General features: G+C 53.7%; 15 protein-coding genes across 15 annotated transcripts; 7 read left to right on the top strand and 8 right to left on the bottom strand.

The window, feature by feature from the left end:
• Window positions 1-230: 230 nt before the first annotated feature.
• Window positions 231-2,794, top strand: N7498_008562 (Zn(II)2Cys6 transcription factor; the record flags this gene model as incomplete). The annotated part of the gene is made up of 9 exons (XM_058455624.1): window positions 231-403; window positions 464-473; window positions 550-559; window positions 620-651; window positions 705-825; window positions 884-1,512; window positions 1,564-1,746; window positions 1,799-2,317; window positions 2,372-2,794. The coding sequence occupies 9 exons, from the start codon at window positions 231-233 to the stop codon at window positions 2,792-2,794; spliced, it is 2,100 nt and encodes a 699-aa protein (XP_058305612.1).
• Window positions 2,795-3,360: 566 nt separating this feature from the next.
• On the top strand, window positions 3,361-7,052 carry N7498_008563 (WW domain protein; the record flags this gene model as incomplete). The annotated part of the gene is made up of 3 exons (XM_058455625.1): window positions 3,361-5,777; window positions 5,841-6,447; window positions 6,507-7,052. 3 exons carry the CDS (start codon window positions 3,361-3,363, stop codon window positions 7,050-7,052), a joined length of 3,570 nt encoding a protein of 1,189 aa, XP_058305613.1.
• A 382-nt stretch (window positions 7,053-7,434) lies between these two features.
• On the bottom strand, window positions 7,435-8,718 carry N7498_008564 (lipase family protein; the record flags this gene model as incomplete). The annotated part of the gene is made up of 2 exons (XM_058455626.1): window positions 7,435-8,442; window positions 8,500-8,718. 2 exons carry the CDS (start codon window positions 8,716-8,718, stop codon window positions 7,435-7,437), a joined length of 1,227 nt encoding a protein of 408 aa, XP_058305614.1.
• A 233-nt stretch (window positions 8,719-8,951) lies between these two features.
• On the bottom strand, window positions 8,952-10,210 carry N7498_008565 (WD40 repeat domain-containing protein; the record flags this gene model as incomplete). The annotated part of the gene is made up of 4 exons (XM_058455627.1): window positions 8,952-8,992; window positions 9,046-9,283; window positions 9,343-9,929; window positions 9,988-10,210. 4 exons carry the CDS (start codon window positions 10,208-10,210, stop codon window positions 8,952-8,954), a joined length of 1,089 nt encoding a protein of 362 aa, XP_058305615.1.
• Window positions 10,211-10,499: 289 nt separating this feature from the next.
• On the top strand, window positions 10,500-11,155 carry N7498_008566 (U2 snRNP complex subunit MSL1; the record flags this gene model as incomplete). The annotated part of the gene is made up of 3 exons (XM_058455628.1): window positions 10,500-10,558; window positions 10,616-10,829; window positions 10,877-11,155. The coding sequence occupies 3 exons, from the start codon at window positions 10,500-10,502 to the stop codon at window positions 11,153-11,155; spliced, it is 552 nt and encodes a 183-aa protein (XP_058305616.1).
• Window positions 11,156-11,240: 85 nt separating this feature from the next.
• N7498_008567 (ATG3/ATG10 family protein) lies at window positions 11,241-12,072 on the bottom strand (the record flags this gene model as incomplete). The annotated part of the gene is made up of 4 exons (XM_058455629.1): window positions 11,241-11,435; window positions 11,489-11,649; window positions 11,696-11,882; window positions 11,950-12,072. 4 exons carry the CDS (start codon window positions 12,070-12,072, stop codon window positions 11,241-11,243), a joined length of 666 nt encoding a protein of 221 aa, XP_058305617.1.
• A 1,266-nt stretch (window positions 12,073-13,338) lies between these two features.
• N7498_008568 (uncharacterized protein) lies at window positions 13,339-15,279 on the top strand (the record flags this gene model as incomplete). Its single annotated transcript, XM_058455630.1, has 1 exon — window positions 13,339-15,279. The coding sequence occupies one exon, from the start codon at window positions 13,339-13,341 to the stop codon at window positions 15,277-15,279; it is 1,941 nt and encodes a 646-aa protein (XP_058305618.1).
• A 721-nt stretch (window positions 15,280-16,000) lies between these two features.
• Window positions 16,001-16,564, bottom strand: N7498_008569 (Hsp20/alpha crystallin family protein; the record flags this gene model as incomplete). The annotated part of the gene is made up of 1 exon (XM_058455631.1): window positions 16,001-16,564. One exon carries the CDS (start codon window positions 16,562-16,564, stop codon window positions 16,001-16,003), a length of 564 nt encoding a protein of 187 aa, XP_058305619.1.
• Window positions 16,565-17,250: 686 nt separating this feature from the next.
• Window positions 17,251-17,604, bottom strand: N7498_008570 (succinate dehydrogenase assembly factor 1; the record flags this gene model as incomplete). Its single annotated transcript, XM_058455632.1, has 3 exons — window positions 17,251-17,374; window positions 17,434-17,465; window positions 17,524-17,604. 3 exons carry the CDS (start codon window positions 17,602-17,604, stop codon window positions 17,251-17,253), a joined length of 237 nt encoding a protein of 78 aa, XP_058305620.1.
• Window positions 17,605-17,791: 187 nt separating this feature from the next.
• On the top strand, window positions 17,792-18,765 carry N7498_008571 (fumarylacetoacetate hydrolase family protein; the record flags this gene model as incomplete). The annotated part of the gene is made up of 3 exons (XM_058455633.1): window positions 17,792-17,806; window positions 17,856-18,577; window positions 18,633-18,765. The coding sequence occupies 3 exons, from the start codon at window positions 17,792-17,794 to the stop codon at window positions 18,763-18,765; spliced, it is 870 nt and encodes a 289-aa protein (XP_058305621.1).
• A 147-nt stretch (window positions 18,766-18,912) lies between these two features.
• Window positions 18,913-19,823, bottom strand: pre4 (proteasome core particle subunit beta 7; the record flags this gene model as incomplete). Its single annotated transcript, XM_058455634.1, has 3 exons — window positions 18,913-19,517; window positions 19,596-19,743; window positions 19,794-19,823. 3 exons carry the CDS (start codon window positions 19,821-19,823, stop codon window positions 18,913-18,915), a joined length of 783 nt encoding a protein of 260 aa, XP_058305622.1.
• Window positions 19,824-20,248: 425 nt separating this feature from the next.
• On the top strand, window positions 20,249-20,926 carry N7498_008573 (uncharacterized protein; the record flags this gene model as incomplete). Its single annotated transcript, XM_058455635.1, has 1 exon — window positions 20,249-20,926. The coding sequence occupies one exon, from the start codon at window positions 20,249-20,251 to the stop codon at window positions 20,924-20,926; it is 678 nt and encodes a 225-aa protein (XP_058305623.1).
• A 302-nt stretch (window positions 20,927-21,228) lies between these two features.
• On the bottom strand, window positions 21,229-22,055 carry N7498_008574 (HCNGP domain-containing protein; the record flags this gene model as incomplete). Its single annotated transcript, XM_058455636.1, has 3 exons — window positions 21,229-21,812; window positions 21,883-21,931; window positions 21,984-22,055. 3 exons carry the CDS (start codon window positions 22,053-22,055, stop codon window positions 21,229-21,231), a joined length of 705 nt encoding a protein of 234 aa, XP_058305624.1.
• Window positions 22,056-22,363: 308 nt separating this feature from the next.
• prs3 (proteasome core particle subunit beta 6) lies at window positions 22,364-23,325 on the top strand. Its single transcript, XM_058455637.1, has 2 exons — window positions 22,364-22,516; window positions 22,574-23,325. The coding sequence occupies exons 1-2, from the start codon at window positions 22,419-22,421 to the stop codon at window positions 23,259-23,261; spliced, it is 786 nt and encodes a 261-aa protein (XP_058305625.1). The 5' UTR covers window positions 22,364-22,418; the 3' UTR covers window positions 23,262-23,325.
• A 150-nt stretch (window positions 23,326-23,475) lies between these two features.
• Window positions 23,476-24,336, bottom strand: N7498_008576 (pre-rRNA-processing protein PNO1; the record flags this gene model as incomplete). The annotated part of the gene is made up of 3 exons (XM_058455638.1): window positions 23,476-23,532; window positions 23,583-24,223; window positions 24,273-24,336. 3 exons carry the CDS (start codon window positions 24,334-24,336, stop codon window positions 23,476-23,478), a joined length of 762 nt encoding a protein of 253 aa, XP_058305626.1.
• Window positions 24,337-24,435: the final 99 nt, after the last annotated feature.

The following is a 24,435-nucleotide window of genomic DNA, read 5'->3' on the forward strand; positions in this document are numbered from 1 at the left end:
TTCCTGTCCCACTTTAACCCATCCTTTCCCCATTCGCCTCGACTTTAAAGCCCGCGAACCCCCCCTTCAATTCCCCTCAATTGGTGACCGACTTTCCCCTCCGGGATCTTTGCATCCCCCATATCGCGCAACCGAGCAGCCCTCGTAAGTTGCGATCCCAGCCGCTCGTACATTTATACAGCTGCCGATCCCTGATCCCCCACACAGCCTCACAGGCACCAGTCAGCCTTATGACGATCACCAGCCTGGTGATGCAAAACCGCCGGGGCCAAGCCTCCGCCAAGCGCCCGCTTCGACTCCCTATCATCGCCCCCAAGGAGGAGCTCGTGGAGGGAAAACCTGAGCAGGGTCTGATTGCGCCCCCGCGCATTCGTTTGCCTCCCAGATCGCGCACCGGTTGCTGGTACGTCCATTCTACTCGCGGTATTGAGCTAACTCGGCAATTGCTAACGCGCTTCTCTAGGACGTGTCGGGTAAGTCCCCCAGTGGTTTCCTCTGCAATAGCAAAAGAATGGTTTATTGACTGAGGCTTTTTTTCGAGCATTGCAGAGTCGCAAAGGTGAGTTTTCAAATTCTTCGGCCCCGTGAGGGGATTATGTGGCTGACCGGCATTCTGCAGTCAAATGTGATGAGGGACACCCGCAATGCAATGTAGGCATTCCTCGGCTAAACGGTCTCTGAACATTTGACTCACCATCGCTTAGCAATGTACTCGACTCGGCCATATCTGCGACTACCGACCGCGTCTGGCTTTTCGCGATGATACCCCTCGGATCATGGGTCGGATGGCCGATGTGAAGACCCAAGGAAACATAGTCTGGGATCGTAAGTGTGATCTGTACTGGGTACCAGCGGCGTCTTTTTTTAACCCGACCGTTTGTAGTTTCTTCGCCCACTCCGAGCGAGAAGTCCGAGTACTTTTCCTCCCGGGATGCCCTTCCTGCCTTTTCTCTCCTCACGTCCGATGAGGAGCGAGAAAGAAAGGCGGAGGCTTCCAGCCCCGGCACGTACCATGTAGTCGTGATCCCGGACAGCTTCTCTACTCTGCCGGAGTACGTGGACGATGCGTCGGATAAGTCCAGATCCGAAGCTAGTGGCTCGGTAGCCAACAGTCCCATGAGCAGATCCAAGGCCGAGAGTGACGCCGGCACTGATCCCAATGTCGTGATCTTGAAGACCTTCGAGGATGTGACTCGACGGTCATCCTCCAATGGCCGAACGCCCAGAGCCTCACCTACATCCGAGATTGCGGATCCCTTTGGCTCCCTCTCCTTGGATCCCATCCTCGCTTCTCTCCCCTCTTCCATCAAATTCGAAGATGATATGTCCTTCTTGGACCCGTATATTGAGCAGCACAGCCAGGACACGGCGCTGTTTGCTCACTTCCGGCACGTTGTCTGGAAGCAGTTGTTCCCTCATGATCGGGGCCAGGACGACTCGTTCGGGCTCGAGAGCAGTGGCATGACTTTGAGCGCGGATTTCCTTGAGCGAGAAGCCGCTCATTTCCCTCCCGTATGCCCCTTCAGTCTTGTTACGATATTCCTATACTGATTTCTCTTGAAGCTTTCCGATGCCATCATGGCTGTCTCGGCGCTCAGTCTTTCACACAGCGGTACCGGGCAGAACGTCGATGCGCTGCAGTACTACCAGCAGGCTTTCCCTTCGCTTCAAACCAGCCTCCGCAACAACGATGATCTCGTTTCCGATGGACTTTTCCTCACCCACTTCCTCCTTCTCATCTACGAGGTACTACAATCTCCGCTAGTTTTGGCTTTCTCGATACTGACTGTCAACATAGGTTGCGGCTGCCGAGCCCCATGGCTCCAACCTCTGGTCTCACCATATCTCTCGCCTACTCCACATTGCCTTCCTCCGCCGGTCAAAGTTTGGCCGTGAACCACATCCCTTTATTCTCTGGTGGATCTGCCACATCGATCTATACGCTTTGTTGAGTGGAGCAGGCACGGGTGAATTCGTGCGAGCTGTCATTGACCATCAGATGCTTCCCACATCTGAGTGTCTTCTCTATCCCTCTGTTCCCGAAGGCCACAGTATGATCTATCCCGAAGAGCACGACAGCTTGCCGGTGATGATGCGTCTGTACGCCGATACCTTTACCCTGGCTGCTCAGCTCGGGTTCCTCGCAGCTCAGCTTCGCCGGGATAAGCAGTCTCGGCCCTCTGAGTTTGATCAGCGGCCAAAGGATATTAGCAATCTGCGGCAGGCTTTTGCAAGGCTTTGGGAGGCTCCCGACGTGACTTACTGGTCTCAACATCAAGACACCCTCCCTCGGCGATCCAAGGAAATCTTGCAGCAGGTCAGTCACATTATTATTATTACACTCCGAATTCCAACGCTAACTTTCCGATAGTCGGCCACTCTATTCCATTCCTCCCAACTGTTCTCATACAGTAGTATGTGGCCTGGTCAACGTCACGAGTCAGAATACACGCCTGACGGAGAGATCGATTACCATGCCGGGGAGATTTTGCGCATTGCCGAACAGACGACGAGCACCCGACGAGCGGACCGACATTTCCTTGTCTTCCCACTTTTCCTGGCGGGTGCGACAGCCTCGGCCAGTGGCCTCAAGATGATGGCCATGGAACTGATGACGAGTATGGAGGATGAGGAGGATGGCATGGGGCGCAATGCAGCGACCACACGGGCCATCCTGCAGACGGTCTACGAGCGACAGCTTGAACGCCTGATGCGGGTCGGCCACACGATGGATGTGGATTGGGCTGATCTGATGGCCAAAGAAGGGCTGCAGATGGTCAATTTCGGGTTCTAAGCGATCTAATGGAGTATGGGATTCGGCGTACTACGGGCATCTGGTGGAACACTATGGCTCTCTTGTCTTTGTTTATTTGTATTCCCATAGCATGATTGATGACGGATGTGTATATGTATAGAAACGAATTTTATGTGCCATGGAACATCACAGTGACAAATCAACAGTGTAGTAGCTATACATAGATTTTCCAAGGTTCCAAAGAACTGAGGTATATATACAAGCGCTGTGACAGGCTCTCGTCACCTGCGGGGTCGGCGTCTCGCCCAACTCGGGCGCTTCGAGATCACCATGCGTTACCTCCTTCTTCATCTTCCCCTTTTCCTTCATCTTTTTTTTTTCTTTTTCCCCGAAAGTCCGAGATTCCAGGCTCGGATCCCTCCGGTTTATTTTTATCCCAGGCTTCCCTATTTTCCGATTCCCCCACATTACCGGTTGGGGCCCAGCTGCCCCTCACCGGCGAAACCCAACTGATCTACGCGCCAAACTCTGTAATAGGTACTTTGTGTATCTTCAGGTGGCTTCTGCAGATTCTTCATCTTTTTCCCAAATCGACCGCCTACATCATGAACCCCGGCGAGAGCCGTGCCCTCCATCCGGATGGCGAGCTGTTCCTCAACTCTGGCAGACAAGAGGAAGCGCCCGTTGTCGAGCCGCTGCGCATCAACAAGAGAGAGTCAGCATCTCCGTCCAGTCCACCACCCGCTCCTTTGCCCTATCCCGATGACCGTCCCCGTCCCCAGATGCGTACCTCCAGTTCCAACGATGGGCGTCCCACGGATAGCAATCGATATGGTTCGCCGCCGCCGGCTGGTTCCGGTTCCGTAAGCCCCGCTGCTTATCCCCCAGCTTTGCGACCCCGCGATGGTCGCGAGCCTCGAATCGCTACATTAGCTGAGAGACGAGGCACTGCTCCGAAGCCGTTGCCAGAATCGCCGGGTCCCGATGCGCCAGACCGGGAAGCTTTAGCGGCCAGGCCGTATCCCCGTCCGCCCGTGGCCTCGGCTCCTAAACAGGATAATCAACAATATGATTATCGTCAACAATACTATCCGCCTCCCCAGAGTTCGGCATCCCGGCCCTCTTCAAGTCTACAACCCCCACAGAATAGCTCAATTAATCGAATCAGCTCCACTGCATCCACTTCTACAACTCGAGCTCAACGTGGATCTCCTCCACCGCCAGAAACACCTATCGTGGGCCCTGGTCAACAGCCAGGTTCTGATATCGAGGCCCGTTATGTTGCGGCTGGGATCGCAGGCACGGGGACACTTGCTGGCCTTCAGTCGCAGAGTGTCGCCGCGCAAATGCGCGCTGGACAGTATACAGGGCAGCAAGCAACCTATCAACAGCCACAACAAGAGTCCCAACGGCCGTGGACTCCCACTGAGCAACCGGGCAGCCAGCCTCATGGCCCGCCCACTGTCTACCAGGGCGCGGAAGTTGTCAGTGGTGAGCAACCAGCTACGCAGCACCTAGGACAGTATAGCAGCCCTCCACCACAAGCCCAGCAGGCTACAGTTGCTCCAGAGCAGCAATCGCCGTCGAGAGTCCCGGCCAATGCGCTACAGCAGGACATGGATCGGATGCGCCTCAGCTCGTCTCCACCTCCTGCCTACTCGAGTGTCTCAGGGCCCGGCGCACCAAATGGGTACCCAAATGAAAAACCGGGTGGCGCCGTTGCTGGGGCGGCAGCAGCAGCAGCTGCTGCTGTTGGGGCACATCCAGCAACAGTAAACCAGCCGCACCCTGCTGATGCTGCGGTAGCCGATTCTACTGCCACTTCTGCTTCTCCAGCATCATCAGCCCCGGCACTCGATCATCCGGCTTTTGCAAACGACCCACGACAGCAACAGCATATGGGACAATCGCCGCAGCATTCTGTGGCCAATGGCCAGCCTACCTATCAGCAGGCAGCGCAAGTCACTTCTCCAGGGCCTTCTGGACCTCCTCCAGCATCACCTCCGCCTCTTCCAGAGGGTTGGATTGCTCATATGGATCCCAGCTCGGGGCAGTATTACTATATTCACCTGCCTACTCAGTCAACCCAGTGGGAGTTTCCTAAAGGCCCCACGCCACTGAACCTCAATGACACCCCCATGTCTCCGGTCGGCAGCGTTTACAGCAGCCATCCTCTGGTATCACCGGGACTCTCCGCATTTGGCAAACCGATGGCATCTCCAGGTGTGCCGCTAACCCCAGGATTTGAGAGCCTTCATTCTCCTATGACTGCAGGTTTCTCGGGACCGCCCCCAAGTAGCGGTATGGATCTATACAAGACAGCCCCCACAAACGGCGTCTACTTCGGCCCTTATTTGAGGTACACTAACATGGACCTTGAACGTGGACTTTGGTTGGGCTCTATTCTTTTGGTGACCGACGCCGCCCAACCGCCCACAATCCATATCCATCAGAGTGTTGATCTGTCCCCCAACCCGAGACAATTGAAGGGGATCAATATTGCCGCCCATCAACGGTGGACCTTCTACAAGTACGAAGTTGATCTACAGATGGACGACGCAGGCCCTGCCAAATGGACCTATGCCATTACTTCGCATCTTGGCTGCACCCGCTACGAGTTCCTGGTCGCCGGACGACACGAGACCAACTGGCGGTTCATTGCAGTATCAGGGAATGATTTTTCACTCAACGTCAATGCCAATGAGCGGTCTCGCCTGGGCGGCGTGGGCTTCATGTGGAAGGATATCATGCAAAAGCACAACGAGATTGGAGGGTTCCACACCCAGTTATGTCTGGGTGGACAGATCTACGCAGATCGGATGTGGAAAGAAATTCCCTCTTTGAAACAATGGCTCTGCATCCGTGGGAAAGAAGCTAGGAAGAATGCACCCTGGACAGCTGCGAATCAGCAGGATGTGTCCTATGCCTATTTCCACTACTATACCAGTCACTTTGACCAGCCGCACTTGAGAGAATCTTTTGCACAGATCCCTTATATCTGTCAAATTGATGACCACGATATGTAAGTCCCTTCAGCTCTTCCTGTATGCCCACAGCATGGCTAACAATTTTTAATTTTTTTCAGTTTTGATGGCTTCGGCTCCTACCCCGAACACATGCAGTTCTCGAACATGTTCAAAAACATCGGACGTATTGGCATTGAGATGTACCTCCTCTTCCAGCACCATACCACTCTTGATATCCTTCGCAATGTCAACAATGACATGGACCTCTTCACGATTACTGGCACGGGCTGGCACTTTGTCAAGTATCTCGGCCCCGGTGTCGTGGTCGTCGGCCCTGATTGTCGTTCGGAGCGCAATCCTCATCAAGTGATGGCTGGTCCCACATATCAGGGTCTCTTCCCGAAGATTGCAATGCTACCGCCGAGCGTACAGCATTGTCTCTGGATGATCTCGGTGCCACTCGTCTATCCTCGCCTGGAAACAGCAGAGCAAATTGCCCAGACCGTTGCCACAGGCAAACGAGCTGTGACCGGTGCCTACAACGTTCTGGGCAAGGTGACCAGCTCAGTCGCCGGTGTGGTGGGGGCCAAGGACTTCGTAGGATCAGGCTTTGATTCTGTCAAGCGCGCAGTTGGGAAATCTGGACTCATGGGTGGCATCTTGAGCCCATTCGGTGAACTCGATCTCATGGACGAGCTGCGTGATCAATGGACGCACGAATCCAAGGTTTGTAGGCCTTATTTCTCTTATTTGGTTTGGCTTCATTGCTAACGAAATGACCACAGGACCTTGAACGAACATACCTCATTCGAACTCTGCAGGGAATTGCCCATCAGAAGTCTCTCCGCATGACCTTCCTCTCCGGTGCCGTCAACGTCTGCGGCGCAGGACTCGTTCACGATCCTTCCCAGCCCTCAGACCACAAGACCATGTACCAGCTCATTGCTTCTCCCGTGGTCAACACTCCGCCGCCATCCTATGTTGTCAAGCTCCTTCACAGCCACAACAAACCGCTGTATGTCCCTGCCAACGGCCACCGTTCCTCCGGTCAACCTACCGATACCAAGGAAGATATGATGGAGATCTTCCAGACCGATGTCACCGGCCAGGCCCGTGAGCACCGCAAGCTGATGGCTCGCCGTAATTATGTTGCTATCGTCGCATATGACCCTGACGTTGCCACTGCTCCTACCTTTGGGCAGCCTATCATGGCTCAAGGCCAGGGTAAGCTTAGTTTGGCTGCTGATTTCATGGTTCAGGGTGAAGGTGCCTATGCGAACGTGGTCAAATATGGACCTGTCATTGTGCCGAGTCTGGAACACGGCCGCTGATGATGACTCTCTTATCACATCGTCTATCTCTTTTGCGTGGTCTTGACGATGGCTCTATATTCTTGCACACGAATTTGATCTTTGGCTCCTCTTGTTCATAGCTGTTGGACTTTATTATTACCCCGGCCTGGTTTTGCGAGCGTGTTATTAGATATCGTATGTATTCAAATGGCAATTAGATGTTTTTACTCGAGCTTCCCCGTTTAGTCTCCTGCCTCAACCTTGAAATTGAAATGTGTCAAGATATCAGCTTTGTGAAGCATTGACTAAAAATACATCCGCTTCGTTATATACATTTATGGTAGTGCTAATAGACCGCATGTGTGCCCTATCCTATTATTCCGCCAAAGCTATAAAGCATTACGAGAAGACTGCAAGCAACCTATCCAGTTGGATCTCCACCAGGTACACACAATCCAATGCGCCAGAAGTAGTCACGGTGGGCATAAAAGAGCTCCCAAAGTCGATATCTTGCCGGAATCACGGACCAGTTCCAGCGGCGAGGGTATAATGACCTTGTCTCGTCACGAGATGCGCAGTCTGCAGGCTTCTGCTTTCCTAGCACGGCCTGCTGGCCAGGTTGCGTATCAGGGACGCCCTCGTACATAGAGCAGAGATCTGGATCTGAGTTGAAGACATCAAGGGGTATATCAACATCCTTGAGCATGTTGCTTAGCGCAGAAGGTATCTCAGACCCTGCAATGCATTGAGGGTCCTCGTTGCCAATGCATAAATGGACATCTTCAACGGATGGAGGAAGATCCGGATTGGAAATGTATATTTCCCCGGCATGGGGTGCGTACCCCCATTCTCGGAGTGGGAGAAGAGGCACGGGGTCATCGACGTGAGTGACACGGCGGAATCGTTGGCCTTCTGTATTGCCTGTGGGCTTGCTGTAGTTCCCCAGTTGGAACTGCTCGTCAAGGAAACCCACGAACGCCGCATTGCCGACCATCGGCTCACCAAACGTGGTGACTTCTGGATTCCAGCCCTTAAGGCGCATTTCTAGGCCCGCTAGCGCTGCCACAGCGCCTCCAAGGGAATGCCCTACCAGAGTGACCTCATAGTCGGGATACTTCTCTCGCGCTTCTGCTAGGTGGGATAGCACAGTGGGACGAGTGTTGATCCATGATTTCAAGAACCCGGCATGGACGGTACAGTTTTCACATCGTGGCGCGGAAGAGTTCAGTTTGGTTGTCTGTTCCCCATCCCCCGGGGTTCCATCTCCAAGGTATGGCACATAGGATTGTGGAACTGCGGAGAGATCTATAATCGTGTTTGTAATTGAGTAAGTCCCGCGGAAGGCAGCGATGATGCGCTTGGGGCCGGGAGAGTGGGAGATTGCGATATAGCCGCATGAGTCAGAGAGAAGGACTCTGGTACTCCATGTCTGTGAGGGGGTGAGGATCTGCTCTCGTCGCGTAGTAGTTTACCGGAGGGCACTTACAGTAACTAGCTCTAAGTTAGGAAATTCAGCACAGTGGCTCAAACACTGGAATGGCTCCTGGATGCCAGTTGTGCTCACGCAGTAGGAGATGTCTACTATCCGTGATAACTCCTCGAGTGAGTTGAACAGGTCGCTTGAAATGTGTCGAGTCTCATTTCTTCCTAAGGCTACTCCAAGCCAGGATAGAAAATACAAAAGCAGCACTTCCAAGCGAACCATTTTCGGGTAGTGTCAAGAAGGACGATTGTTCCAAGTTTGCGAGGCGGTTGCGGAATCCGGGGAAGGTGGGCCGCGATTAGGTAATGATGTCACACATCCAGGTCATGGGAAAGGATCACGAATGGTGTACGCTTTTATGCTTTTGCTGGTGTTTACTGGGGATGTGTAGGATTGCAACCGGTCGAGTATTTGCTATTCTCTAGGGATTTAATATACCGAGGTTCGTGGGTTCTTCAAATGCTCCACACCACAACACGGCCATCAACACCACTCGCTGCATTCCAGGTTAGCATAAGATCAACGGATCAACTACGGAGATGTACTCACTGCTGAACGAGCGGACCTGCCCATTAGATTCGTCAAAGGCACGGACGGTGTTCACGGTGTTCTGGTGGGTCGATTTGAGCTTGGTGTCCACCTGGCTCTGGCCCTTGAGATCCATCTGCCGGAACATGTTGAGCGCAGACTCCTCACGGGCGCCGCCGGCACCGGAGTCCTTGTTCTCCAGCGAGCCAGCAAGCTGCCATCCATTCTCATCACCGCTGAAGCGGAATGGCTCGCAGTCCTAAAAACCAAGCATTAGTACAACTCAAGTGATCCGCGCCGTAGATTGGAGAGACATACGTGACCGGCTGCAATGATTTCATTCTCGCCATTCCAGATGAGGCTGTTGAGCGGCAGCAGACGGGTGGAGATGTTCAGCATCGCCCGGGGCGGCTGTTCCGGCGCACTGGGGTAAACGACCGTAACGCTGCTGTCGTGTCCAGTGAAAGCAAGAGCGTTTCCACTCGGGGAAAATGCGACACCCTGGATCCAGCCAGCTGAATCGTTCAAGAATTCACCGCAGATCGTGTTGAATGGAAGGCGCTCTCCCCAGGCGCTGGGCTCTGGGCGGGAGTCAATTCCCTTGATGAAGCTCGAGAAGACTCGTGCATGCGAGTCGGTGGAACCAGCGGCCAGCAGCACGGAGTTGGGGTGCCAAGCCAGAGTTGTGATGGTGCTTCGAATCGGTTTCTTAAGGTGCTTCGAAATCCACCAGTCGTTCTCCTCCTCAAAGTAACAGACAGAGATCAGGCGAGCTCCGGAACCGACGGCGAACTTCTGCTCGGAGGGCGACCAACGCACAAAGGTCGCGGCGCGGTTAATTCGGAGTAGGACGAGCGTAGGCTTCCAGCCAGAGGAGGTCTTCTCCCAGACGTATGCATTGCGGTCTGCATAGAAGTGTTTAGTTGATAAATGAACCTAGGCACTCTGTGAGGTAGAACCGACCCTGGGAGCAAGTAACGATACGTCCACTGTTGGGAGCGATGTCGACACCGGTGACCGTCTTCTCGTGACCCTTGAGTTCATCGCTCAACGAGAACTTGTTGCCTGACGATTGGTACAGCTCCACATTGTTCTCCCGGGCGACGGCAAGGGTCTGCTTGTCAGAGGAGAACGAGTGGTCTGCGATTGGAGAGTGAAAGAGATGGTGAACTTGAGGAGCGGCCATGGTAAAGGTGCGAGAATCGACAGGAGGAGCTCTCTACCGTCGATGAGGGGGGAAGCAAGCGGGAGCTGGGGGAACCCGACAACTGGACCGCGGGGCGATGAAGCCGTCCCGTTAGGTAATCGTCACATGACTTCACTGCTTTTCTCTCGCGGTTTGGGACATCCGAACGGGTTCACGCAGTCGCCGAGCTCTCTTATTGTATCCCTGCCAGCACCGTTTGCTTTCTCTTTCCTTCCTTTTTCCATGCGACCACGACAATAACCAGATACCCCACCCAATACCACACAATATGGCCACCAAGGCAGCTTCACGCCCTGACGCCAAGGCGACGGTTCCTCCCAACCAGACGTAAGCTCGCCCTTTGATCGCGATTGACCTTGCAATTGGATACTGACAGCTTTCTAGACTGTACTGCACCAACCTTCCAGACAAACTGCGCAAGCATGATCTTCGCTCGTCGCTCTACACCCTCTTCTCTACCTACGGCACCGTCCTCGACGTCGTGGCCATGAAGACGAACAAAATGCGAGGCCAGGCTCATGTGGTCTTCAAGGACGTTCAGGCCAGTACACAAGCCATGCGCGCTCTTCAAGGATTTGACTTTTTCGGCAAGGAAATGGTGTGTGTTGCCCATTTTTGACATTTCGCAGCGCTAATGATATCTAGAAAATCGTTTACGCCAAGGGAGCTTCCGGCGTGATCGCCAAGCTTCGAGGTACATACGTTGCACCTGCTACCGGTGCCGGACCCAGTGGGGTCTCGACCGATCTTCAGAAGACCATCTTCAGCGGCCCGCCGGGCAGTGTGCCCGCGCGACCCGCGACCGAGACCAACGGGGAGGCGCACGGAGTGAAGCGAGCTCGTGAAGAGGAGAGCGACGAGGAGGATGCGCCGATGGAAGAAGACAGTGACGTGCCGATGGAAGCTTCCTCGGACGAAGACTAAATGGATTCGAGGGCCAAATTCATGTATGGCTCCGTGGCTGGGCAGGGATCTTTCGCTTGGCATTTCCCCGCCGATGCAAGGTGCTTCAGGATGGGCTGGGATCGTCCGAGGCGACGAGCTCACGTGGGACGTGCAGGTTCACGCAATGCCCGACGAGGCCGAGCCAGATGATGAGGTACGTTCCAGGAGTGACGCTCCGTGCGTCTGCAATCTGTGCCATGGCATCCGCCGTGTTGCACGGGTGGACAAAAAAAGCCGGAGCGCCTGATGCTGGATGGTACTACGAAAGATGAGCTCTTGCGACGCGATCTTCATGCTCGAGGGCAAACCTACACCGAAGCTGATGCCCCCGATGACCCCCACACCCTTCAATTCCTTTCTGTACTGTTCCGGGACCACATACTGATAGACGGCATCCAGCCCGAGTGGGCCCTGGTGGTTATGCCACCTGAGTGTGAAATACAAGACGGGGACTTGATATGTGGGGGAGAACACTATATCATAGTCTATCTGTAAATTAGGGTTGAGATCGGTGCGAACCAGCGCCTCCTGTCAAGAATGAAGAATGAGCATCGTCGAATGTTGTCCAGGTGCGAGCCTTGCCGTGCACCGATGGGGGTTTGCAGACCGGATCCTCGTCTTCCAGCTCCTGTGCTTCCCGTAACTCTGGACCCTCGATGGTATCCAGGACATCCACGCATCGAGTAATTCTGAGATAGGTATCGTTCTAGGATTGGATTCCCCTACGTCAATAGAGTGCCCGAGGCCGTGCCCGATGTAGGCAGGGGGGTTACCTCTGTGACAAGTCGAACGGATGACCAACCCCCACAGCCGCAGGTTCGATCGGCCAGGTCTCGACAGGCCCATTCAAAGTCGCCAGCGGTCAAGAAGGGGAAGGCGGACAGTGCACTCGCCATGACCCAGACCCACCAGGTCTGTCAATAATCACGCCGTCGCCGGGTGCAGTTTCCGGTTGACTCGCGTGGAGTGGTTTTGGGTGGGGAGAATGGGTAGGGAGAGCTTAGCGTGGTAGCAAAGAGTCAGAGAACGTGGGGTCTTCAAAGGAACCCTCTAATCAGATCAGTGAATGGTTACAATCGACCCAGGGAACGGCCGGGTACGAAAGCATAACACAATGAACTTGTGGAGGGCCGACCATGTCGCATCAGGTTTTTGATGTACGACGATCCCCGGATGTGTAGACGGTACTAGCGCCGAGTATGGACAGATAGCGCAACGCCAAGGTACCCGGTACTTATCTCCCGTTTACCCCAGCCGCAAGCGGCTAAGGTCGAGCCAATCAATCCAAGCGCTTCACCCATTTCAACTTTCGATCGCAGGCAGAAATTAACAGGGAAAATTACCTACCGGTGCTTCCCTGTTCCGCATGCAGCATCCCCCAACGCACGTCCCTACGCTACGCGATGGCGCTGGCCCGAGAACAGGGAGAGCTCGCAAGTTGACTCGTGGCGAACTAAACGCATTCGTCTCGTCGTCCTGCATCCCTCGACTTTTTATGTATCTAGTGCCCAGCTTCCCCCCCTCCGTGGAGGCAGATTCCTGCCTCGTTGCTTGTTCTTGTTATTGTTCTTTTTTTTTTTCTGTTGTTGTGATTGCTTTCGTGTTTCAACCTGTTCATACATATTGGGTATACTCCCTGTTTCATTGTTGATTCCCCCGCCGTCTACTCGGGAGTAGACGGACCGAGCATACTGGAAGTACTGAGGGACTGGGTACTGGACACGGTCTTCGTGAATTCTGTGAAGACCCTCTCCCTGGACGTGTTGTAACCTCAACACTCTTGCCATCCCCGCCCTTCTCGCCTTCGTGGCTCCGGTCCAACCGATCTCCGCATCATCTACCAATCTGAAACACGGGTTTCCTCCATCGTCTCCGCACGGGGGCCCTTCAGCCGCCAAATCGTACGGCCGATTGCAAACGCAACGGGTGGCACAACTTGGTGCCCGGATCGATCTCTCAGCAATCACGGCGTGGTTTGACGTCAATTGCCCGGGATTCGATCTAATCTGAACAGAATCCTGGGAAACCACTGGCCCACTTTCTGTTTGCCCCTCAGGCCCCCTTCATCTGATATATTTACTTTGGCCATCCCATGCTGCGCAGGGTCTTCCTTTTAAAGCCTTGGGGAATTCACACTCTTTGCTCTTGGTGCCTGTGACGCCATGGGCAATCTACAATCGAGCTCAGCGAAAGATGAGAGCCGCCGTGCCAGCCGCCTTTCCAAGCCTCTGACGAAGAAACTAGCTTTTAGTTCTCCGCAGCTATCTCGCCCTGAACCCGATCAGCCGGAGCTTGCCACGGGGCTGATTGGATGGCAAAACCCTTGGGTTGGTTCCCAGATCTCCAGGGATATCAGAATTAGCTATCCGAAAGCGACGGAGATCCCTCCAACCTTGTTCGAAGCAGAGCCAGGTGCACCAGAGCAGAGCCCTAACGAGAGCCCTGCTCTATCTCCGACCCAATCTCTGAAGGATCAGATCCCGGAGCCCGTTGCACCTCGTTCGGGCTCTCTTTCCACCAACCCGCCCATCAGAAGAGCCTCGTATCAACCCCGAATACGGACTGATTATTCCCAGACACCTTCGGTTCCAGAACAACCGAGACGGGCCAACTCTATCCAGACTTCTCTGCAGAGACATAGGAGTGTGATCTACGAGAGCCCGATCGAGGATGCAACGTCCTCTAACACGGCCTTCTTGGTTGGTAACCAGCGTTTCTCGCTGACCCGCCGTCGGTCCTTGCTAACACGGCCGGGGGTCGCTACGCGGCGAACAACGGGTGCCGTTCGACGTCTACCGTCCCCAATTGGGGAGCCCGAGAGCTCCGATGATCTGATGGAGCCTCGGGGTTTACAATGGCCTCTGCCTCCGTGCGAGAGAACCCCGCTGCCCTTTTTGCTACCAGCGCGGCCAACCAGTCCCACAGACACTCGGTATACTCAGCTCGGAGCTCTCAAATTGGGATCCTTACGAGTGGTCAATGGCTCTGCATCCCCGTGCCCAAGTGAGCGGATTCCTCATTCTACAGCGCCGGGGCTCGGGTTGGAGAATGCCGAGACCGTTGCTAAGAGAGGCTCTACCCTGGAGATTCCCTTGCTGTCCGAAGTGAAGAAATCAGACGATGTACCCGACAGTCCATTCTCGTTCGAGAAGTCGCCCGTTATGGCAGTGCCCCGGGGCAGTTCGGTCTTCCCCGGTGAGGCAGAGGATGAGGGTATCGCCATGTACGACGTTCCCCTGGAGAAGAGTGTGATGGGCACCGGGGTCGATCAAAGCACTCTTCGATCGCTCAACAAGTCCGACAGCGGGTACAGCTCTGCGACATCCGTTCGTTCCCTTCAGCGAAGCCGAACAAGCGCGTCATTCGATTCGCAGGCTTCTAGTTCCTGCGCTGCGGACACCACCAAGAACGTCTACCTCGGAGGTGACCAGTCCTGCGGCCACGGCGATAAATTCCAGCGCCACCTCAGCATCCAGGACGCTCAGGCTGGTAACGTCCCGCGGCCGTATCCAGCCACCACTCGCTGGTACGACGGCAGTGGCCCAGTCACCCAGCCCGATGCGGGATTGCGGGCGCGCCGATCTACATTGTGCGCTCCTCGATACACGGAATACCCTGAAGCCCCAGAGCCTGCCGTTGTGGAGACACTGTATGCGTTCGCTTCTCAGCAAGAGCCAAGAGTTTATACCGGAAGGACTCCACCTGACGATAGCTTTTACAAAAGCGCGGTTGACGTCTCTTCCAGGTCGAGTTCCTCGGCAACTTTGGTGGCAACGCCCAGCTATCAGGAGATCGCAGGCACGAATATTCGAGGCCGAACGCATCGGCCCATCTCTGGGCATCATGCGTACGGAAATCGCGACGCGTGGATCGACCACTCTCGATCCAAGAGCAGATACAGCAGCCGGATGTGGTGCCAGGGACCGAGCACCGATGCGCCCCCGCTGCCGACGATCTTGTCTCCAGATCATCTGCAAGCCGGGATAGAAAAGGAGGCGGAATTCCCCCTCTCAGAAATGTATCGAGGTCGATCTCGAAGCCGAAGCCATGATTACCGCCGCAAATTGACGAAAGCGAGTCCCCAGCCTGAAATGTTCATATAACGACATGTTTGTTTTTGTTTTTTTGTTTTTTCTTTTGTGGTTTCAGTTTACTGATCTCGATATGGATGACGGTGTTTTTTTGCTTTACTTTCTGCCGGTTTTGGTTGCGTCAACATAAAAGTTCATGAGGTGTTTCGTGGTGGAATCGGGGTTTCTTTCTGGTCCATGGAGTTTGAATCGGTATACCCTCGTTTATTTGCGTGAATTAAGGCGTTGTTCATGGGCGTCATTGGCCTTGTCAGAAATGCATTCGTTTCAATCAATTTCATGATTCAAGACAATTCCAGCTCTGCTTTTGCTTCTGCCCGTAGCCCGCGCATACCCCGATTGCAAGCTGGAACCAAGTCGTTTACCGCTTAGCCTAGGGGTATATCGGCTCGTGGGACATTTCCCCGTCCCTGCTTTTTTTTAAGTTCGTACATCAGCCACCTCGCCACTCGACCTGCATCCCTGCAGGAGACACGCCCAGGGTCTAGCTGAGGAAGATCTCAACCACGCGCCAAAGCAAGGAGTTTGCAGCTCATTGCAGCATTGGATCCGACCTGGCAGAGAAAGCTACATGTTACATATCACATATCGTAAATGCGGTGAATGCTAAGGTTTTTATGATAAGTTCATTATGTCGAATATATGCTAGTCATACATGTGCCATATAATAAATCAAGAGGCGCCAGAATCCCGGGTCCCAATGCGTAGAGAATACAACTCAAGTCAAAGCGTATTATTGAATGCGGATTTTCTTCGTCGTGGGCGCAGTCTCTTTGGGTACGACGACTGACAAGATGCCGTTCTTCAGGCTGGCGCGCACTGCATTTTGATCGACACGAGTTGAGAAGGTGAAGGTCCGCTGGAACTCGCCGATTGACCGCTCCGAAGCCCAGTAGTGGAAGGATGGCTGGGCCCGGTCAGTCGACGTCACGGAGCCGACGGTGTCGGTGTCTGCGTCGGTGTCGGTGTCGATAGAATCGGCTTCCTCATCCTCGACAGTAGGCTGGCGCCACCGGCGAGCGCGACGCGGGGAGACGGTGTTTTCCTTCTCGTTTTGGTAGGAGCGTTGAGTTTGACCTTTGATGACCAGTGTCTGCGGATCACTGAACTCGATGTCGATTCCGCTCTGGTCCACTCCGGGCAACTCCCCGTCGAGGTAATAGCCATCGGTCAGCTCGCGTACATCGAAAGCTGGGGTGAAGCGCGATGGAGAGGGAGTGGGGCGGGAACGGTGGGTCTCGTAGTCATCGAGCAGGCGAAAGAGTGGACGGAAATCGGAGTTGCACAGGTAGGCCATCTTGTATTGATTTTGGAGTTCTTGGGTTCTTTGTTGAGTACAAAGGTTCTTGAGAAGGATGATAGATTTCATTCCCTGCAAAATCGCCGTATTATATACTATATAGCTCGAGGTGGTGCCTTGCCGCTGCTGGTTTGTCAGAAACTTCCAGAAGCGGGTAGCTCGTTCTGCCAACTTCTCCAATCCTCTATCGCCATCGAGTGTCATCTCGCTGCACTACATACCATTCGGGATCTCGAATATTCCAGTCTCGGTATTTTAAGCTAGTCATCTGGTGGCGCGATCTTTTGCTTGGATAATCATCGTTTGTAAGCCTAGGGTACACATATACAGTATATCGGTCGAAGTATATCGTGCCCCAAGTTGCAAATCACTACCAATATGAATGACAACGTAGTTAATTTTAATGACGTGGCCCTCTATCAGATTGAATTTGGATCATACAAGGTTATATACACAGGGGTCCTTCCCAAAAGGACCAAGACAGAATGCCGCCAGATTTCTGTCGATATCGTACACGTCCACGCCTGCTACTTCCTCAATAGGACTGCGTCGGGTGGACTCGGGGCCCTTGAGGGCCTCGAGGGCAGAGTGACTCTACCTCTAGCCACCGGTGAGCTGGTAATTGGAAGATCCAGAAACACGAGAAACCCACGGAAAGAAGAGAGAAAGGTCCGGGAGCGCACTCATCGAATATTACGAATTCCCGGAGAAGCGTACATCTCGAGCTGGCGGTGGCCCTTGCGCAGGAGATACTCGATGGCGCCAAAGTCCTTTTTATTCACCGAGAGGTGCTTTTGGAACTCCGCCCTAGGCCGTCTCAGCCGGAGTGCACCGAGGACTGGGGGAGTCCCGGGAAAGAGACATACCTAGCATAATTTTGGAAATTGCTTCTTGATTCCTTCGGTACATCAGCGGAAGTCTAGGGGTGGGGGAAGGGGAGGGAAACGGCGGCTTACCAGAGGTTTCTGGCGGATTGCACGTAGACACTTTCGGTAGAGGGACAAGACCTCCCGCTGAAGACCGGAGAGCCGGGCCATCACAGAGTAATGAAGTCAAGGGGGATGCAAACCATTGGATGGCCGCGCCTGGGGAAGCGCGAAGCTCGCCAGCTCCGTTTTCCGCCGGGCCCCACGTCCATTTCCCGGCCGAATGGAGCTTCTTGATCTACATGGTACTTAGGCGGCCTACATCACCCTTATCTACTCCTCATTTTATTCCCCCATCATGGCTACTTTCACGGTAAGTAGATTTTCTACCTGCAAATTCCAATTGGCTAATTCCCCCCTAGCATCTCGTCCGCTTCCTGGCCAAGGATGGCCACATCTATTACGGAGATGCGATCCTCCCGTCGGGGGTCACTGACATTTCCCAGGTTACTCGAGCAAAAGTCATCCAGGGTGATATCTTCGGTCAACACCGGGTCACCGAGAAAATTGCCGACGTGCGCATGCTCCTTGCTCCTCTGGCGCGCAAGGATATCGGGACCGTCCGTTGCCTCGGACTGAACTACGAGCAGCACGCCAAGGAGTCCAATCTGCCCATTCCCAAGTATCCGGTGCTGTTCTTTAAGCCCGTGACATCTATCGCCGGTCCGACAGATGATATCCCCGTTGCGCAAATTGCCCAGGAATGCGAGGGTCTCGACTACGAGTGTGAACTAGTTATCGTCATTGGCAAGGAGGCCAAGGACGTTTCCGAGAGCAAAGCTCTGGATTACGTCCTGGGCTACGCGGTTGGAAACGACGTCTCTCATCGCGAATGGCAGATTAAGCGTGGCGGAGGCCAGTGGGGATTGGGTAAAGGCTTCGATGGCTGGGCCCCATTTGGACCGGGCATCGTCTCCTCCAAGGTGATTTCCGATCCAAATGCCCTCCAAATCTCGACCACGTTGAACGGCAAGACCGTCCAGTCCTCTTCTACCAAGGATATGATTTTCGGCGTGGCCGAGACCATCGCTTTCCTGTCCCAGGGGACCACTCTTCTCCCCGGAGACATGATCTTCACCGGAACGTAAGTACAACCCAATCTGTGCACTCGATCAACGATGCTAACTGCGATGCAAAAGACCGCAAGGTGTCGGCATGGGTCGAAAGCCTGCTCTGTGGCTCAAGGACGGTGACCGGGTCACAGTCTCGCTGGAAGGGGTTGGGTCCTGCGTCAATCGCGTAGTCTACGACAAGCCTAGCCCCAAGCTGTGAGAAACGGCTCTTATAGGGGCATTGTACATATCAATTGTCATCAACGTTCATATCCAACCGTTTCATCCAATCTTCATTCATTGGGGTCCTCATGTAATCAAACTAGGCGAGTATGACGATAACCCAAAAAAAAAAAAAGTTCGAAATCTAGTTTGTCTGAGCCCCATATCCCTTGATTCTCTCGGCAAAGGCCCAGCTCTGGCCCTCGAGCTGTTCGTCCTCCTTCAAGTCGATGCCCTCCTTGGTAATCACCGCTATCGAATATTTGTCTAGACTCCGTGCATCACGGTAGAACAGAACCTTCAAGCACTCCTTCAGGGCCGCCACAGCCTGGTCGCGGCTAATTTCTTCGATCGGCTTCTCGTCGGGGAACACACGTCGAAGGATCGGAACTGCAAGGTGGGCACCAAACCCGGTTGCCAGGTGAGGAGCAGAGAAAGTTGTTCCCAGAAGATCTGCTGAGCTGAGGAACGGTTCGCCCTCCCCGTCGAAGCCTGCGACAAGAACGTGGTTCCACAGTGGGTTGAATTCGGAGCGCCGTTTATAGAATACCTTGGCGAGGTAGGTATGCAGATTCTTGGCATTGAGCATGTTGCCGTGAGTCGAGTAGTTCTCTCGGATATCGATGGATTCGAGGAGACGGTCAATGTATTGCATATCGGACACATCTCCACCAAATCCGACCACTGCCTTGTCGCCAAAGGAGCGCAGACGCTTCACGTCGGTGAAACGTGCGAGGGATCCGTACGATGCTAGAGCCGAAACAGAGTGAGTTAGAATGGGATTTCCGGACCGGAGGGCAATGAAGCGGGAGATGAGAGTGTACGTACCTAGGTTGTCGGTGGCCAGGGCGACACCGCCATTAAACTTCACGCCCACGACCGACGTTCCAGTCACGGCCGGCGACGAGGTATGCGCCTTGGGGCCATTGGTTTGAAGATATGAAGAGTTGTAAGCTCCGTAGACATCGTCCCTGGGCTGCAGGTAGTGTTAGCAATGTAGCGACCACGGGGTTTGGCTGAACCTACTCGGCCCCAGGCTTCGGGGAAGTGGTTCATTATGAAACAGGACTGAGTGAAAACCGCCCAAGTGCAGAGGAGAAAATGGGGAGTGAAGAATGAAATGGGGGAGAAGGGGAACGGGATTGAACGATGACGATGCTCAATGGAGGAAGCTTAGGCAGTCAAGCTGACGGAGCTCCTGCTGACTCAGCGCCCACACGCGCGCGGTTAAACACCGTAGTAGCGAGTTTCCTTCATTTCGAGTTACTATTCGGTAATTCCAAGCTCTCGATTGCATCGTTATTTCCGGCAATCTCGTATTGGCCTCTCGGCCCGTCTACATGTGGGAATGCAGTGATCCTGATTTGCTCAGCCTCCCCAAAGCCTCGTATCCGCCGCCGATCGCGTTCAACCCGTGGCTCTCTTTCCACCTCGTATTAAAGGCCCGGGAAGCGCCCGGCTTGTAGTACAGTACACTCATCATGCCTTCAGCTTCGCCCCGGTCCGAATCCATCGCATCGGCTCTCGCCGAGTTGGACGAACAGGGCCCTTCGCGCCTATACCATATCTACAGGAAGCCCTTCCACCAGCGCTATGAGATCAAACCTACAGACGATCAAACATTGTATTACGGAGAGGTTTCCTTGTGGAATATCAAAAAGTTCGATATCACTCTGCACGCGGGGGACAGCAACAAAGGCCCCGTGGTGGCTGTCAGCAAGTTCCTCAAGTTCTCGGGCGACTGCAAGTTGGGTCTGGGAAACCCCGACGACGGGAATGCTCAGTGGGAGGACATGACCAGAAAATCCGTCATGCATGTGAAATATCGGTTTGAGATGACCGTGCCGAGCCAGATAGGGGACCCCAATGGCGAAAGGCGCTCTTTTCTCTGGAAACACACGCGGCATGTCAAGGTGGAGGATGACTCGACTTCTCTCATGAGGGGAGTGCGAAACTTCAAGCTGGTTGATGAGCGAACGGGTCGGCTTATGGCCGTCTTCACCCGCGAGAGATCTACCGCTAAATGCGGAAAGCTTCAGATCAACGGAGGATACGGGGAAATCTTTGACAGAATGGTCTTGGTTTCCTGCGTGAGTCTATATGAGAGAGCAAGACGCCGCAACAGATCAGCAGGCGCGGGTGGTGGTGGTGGAAGCTGAAAGGGTCATTCTTGTCATCGGCGAGTGACTTGAATCGAATATTTCTCTATCGTAATCTCTTCAAAGTTCTGCCCACAAATGGTCGACGGGTATTGATGCCAACCCAGGCTCTTCCGAAAAGGGAGGCCTGAACATTGCACATGGAGCATGGGAATACTCCCTTTCCTCACTCATGACGCTCATCATGTTCTGAGACTGAGTGGATCAGAGGACCTGCCCATCGTGAGAAACACTGTGGCCATCTCATATTATGCAAAGGTTTGGCGCCTCTGTAGGTCAATCCGGACATCAACAATTCATATTCATGCATTGGATTTTTTTTTTGTATCCGAACCGGACACAAAATCAATGGAAGACCTCTGGCCGGATGACTTCTTCTCTTCCGTTTGCTGCCGGATTTCTTGTTGGGTTCTTAAAAGTTCTTCCTTGAAGCTCCATTTGGGAAGGTTGGAAGTACTCCACAAGGCTGCCGGCAAGGCCGTATCATATTGGGATTGCTCGTCGATACCCGCGTGTTCCATCATCTTCTTTAATAAACTGGGATTCTTAAGAGACGACGAGTTGGCAAGCTTTGCATTGAAGTGAACACCCTGCTTCTTGAGAGACAGGAAATGCTCGAACTTGGCGTTTGCCGCAGGATCGGGAGACCCGGGAGGAGACGGTGGAATGTCCAGGTTGGGGACTGGAGGGAGCGTGAGATCTTGAATCAAAGCTCGTGATGCCGAGAAAGGAGAGGAGCGGTCGGTTTCGGTACGGGTATCTGGTGACTGCGCCTGGTCGATCGGTGTTGGGCCAGATGCAGGACCGAGAACAGGGCCACTTGGGGCTTCGTTGGAGGCTGTACTTGTGGGCGGAAATTTGTGCACATGATGGACAGGGATTTTGTCTACAAATGAGATAGCATTAGCTTGGGGTAAATCAACCAGGTGTCTTTGGGACCTAGCGGGAAATATCACCTCTGGTCTGATCTGCTGGCGGGGCCGTGGCAGGAAGCTTTTCATTGCGCTGTCGAAAACGTTGTCAGCAAAGAGACCCGATACATGAAAAAACTCCATACCGTTGATTCGAGAGGTGTCTTGATCACGACCTCGTCCTCGTCACTGCTATCATATGAAACAAGACCGAGCATAATGTCGCCGGCCGTAGTATCCTACTCTACCGTAGTCGAAGCCCAATATGGAGCAAAATAAAGATCTGAAAAGGGCACAAGAGCAAACCTGCAACAAGAGGCTTGTTTTCATCAGAAGCCAAACCGGTATTGCAAATGGGAAGCTCGGGTCCCTTGGAAGTAGTTCGACCTTGTAGCAGTGCGGCGGGAGCTGTCGTTACGTAAGCGAAAGGCAGCTACAGCACCGCGTCAGACATCTGGGAATCTGCACTACTGCCATCAACTCACGACCGTCCAATTTCTACAACCCATTTCCTCCTTCAGTGTCGCTCTGTTCCAACTTCTTGCTGAAAACACTCTTTCTTGAATCTTCACTTCTTCACGATGACGTCCCTCTTGGATCACCCATCTCGCGGTGAGACCATCGGATACTCCTTCTCCCAGCCCACAGCTGCTCCCCTCAGACAGCATGGATTCTACCCGTATGAAGTCACCTTGACTAGAGCCTCAAAGGTCCCGAGCTAATGAGTTTGTACTAGATACACCGACAATGGCGGCTCGACTCTGGGCATCACAGGTTCCGATTTCGCGATCCTTGCTGGCGACACCCGTTCCACATCAGGCTACAATATCAACTCTCGCATGGTTCCGAAGGTCTTCAAGATCGGCGGTGATGATGAGACTGGCGAGGGTGCTCACATCATTCTGTCCGTGGTGGGCTTCGCTGCGGACGGCAATGCCCTCAAGGAACGGCTGGATGCCGTGGTGAGGATGTACAAGTATCAGCACGGCAAGTCCATGTCCGTCTCAGCTTGTGCGCAGCGGCTGTCGACCATTCTATACGGGAAGCGATTCTTCCCCTACTACGTACATGCCATCTTGGCCGGCCTGGACGAGGAAGGCAAGGGAGCTCTCTACAGCTACGATCCTGTGGGTTCGTACGAGCGGGAGCAATGCCGGGCTGCCGGCGCCGCAGCAAGCTTGATCATGCCGTTCCTGGATAACCAGGTCAACTTCAAGAACCAATACATTCCTGGCAGCGGAGAGGGACATGCACTCGAGCAGAAGAAGGCGGAGCCTCTTCCCCAAGAAACGGTCAAGCAATTGGTACGGGATGCATTTACAAGTGCTGTGGAGCGGCACATTGAGGTCGGTGACCACTTGCAAGTGATGATCATCACTTCAAATGGAATCGAGGAGGTGTTCCACCCGTTGAAGAAGGACTAGAGAACGGGGCATTGTCTACTATAGCCTTCTAATACCACAATGTTCAAATATTGAAATATGTCTTTGTTCAAATAAGTGAACGGGATATTTTTGTCAAGATGGATATCTTGATGTCGTCACGCCTATATAACATAACATCTTTGAAAGCCCAAAATCGGAATGCTCCCGAACGCCGATACCATGCCGAAACTCGTTTTGAGGAATGTGGTGATTATTAGAACCGCTCCTTCATACGTGAAGCAACCGTTCGGAGGTTGCCGTAGACCTTGCCCTGTTGCGTGTCAGAAAAGAAAAGGATTTTGTTTTTCGGGAGAGACTAACCGGAGGGCTACCTAAGATCAGGCTGACGATGGCCTCACGGGCAATGTGAATGTTCTTGAATCCACCCAGAATGTGGATTTTCTGGTCTGCAAGCACCACGCGAGTCCGACTGGCATTTTCAATCGCAAATTTGGTCTTTCCATCCTTGCCGGCAATACGGCCAATTGCGCGTCCAAGGTGCTCCCCGTTCAATGTCTTAACATCCTTGATTTCAAAGGTCTCAATGTAGAGATCGTCCAGTCGCAGAAGAGCGATCGCGTCGTCGATGTCAAAACCGAGAGTGAAGGCCTTAACGAAATCCGCGCCCTTCTGCAATGCCCCCACGTCGCTGGTGAACTTGGAGGTTCGTAGTTCCACCGCTCGGCTCTTGACGTTCATCCGCACTTGCAGCTTGAGGTGTTCGACGATAGGAGGGCAGATCTTGGTCCAGTTCGCTTTGAGCGGTGTCATGCGGTGTGGCGGGACAGGCACCTTGCGAGTCTCGATGCGGTATGCGGCGTTGGTTTCCTTGGCCGGCGTGAAAACGGGACGGCCCTCTTCATCGATGCGCATTTCACTGTCTCCCGCATATTCGGCGACGGGGTTGGAAGCATCAGGCTCAGCGGTCGCCTGTGCATCAATCAAGACTTCATCGTCCTGGTCTATTTAAACGGTTAGTTGTGAGAGAGCGAACGAGTGAAATTTCCTTACCCATGGCCTGAATGGGCTGGGCCTCGGGCTCCGCCGGCTGACGAAGAGCTGTAGGGGCAGACATGGTGTTGACAAGAATACAAAAATTTGGGAGAATCGTTATCGCAGAATTTATCGGGCGCCCCTCGTAGAAAAAGTGTGGGCGTGGAATTTTCGGGCCGGT

Source organism: Penicillium cinerascens, assembly GCF_028974065.1.
Source record: "Penicillium cinerascens strain IBT 15544 chromosome Unknown scaffold_4_segment0_segment0, whole genome shotgun sequence".
NCBI classification, from domain to species: Eukaryota; Fungi; Ascomycota; class Eurotiomycetes; order Eurotiales; family Aspergillaceae; genus Penicillium; species Penicillium cinerascens.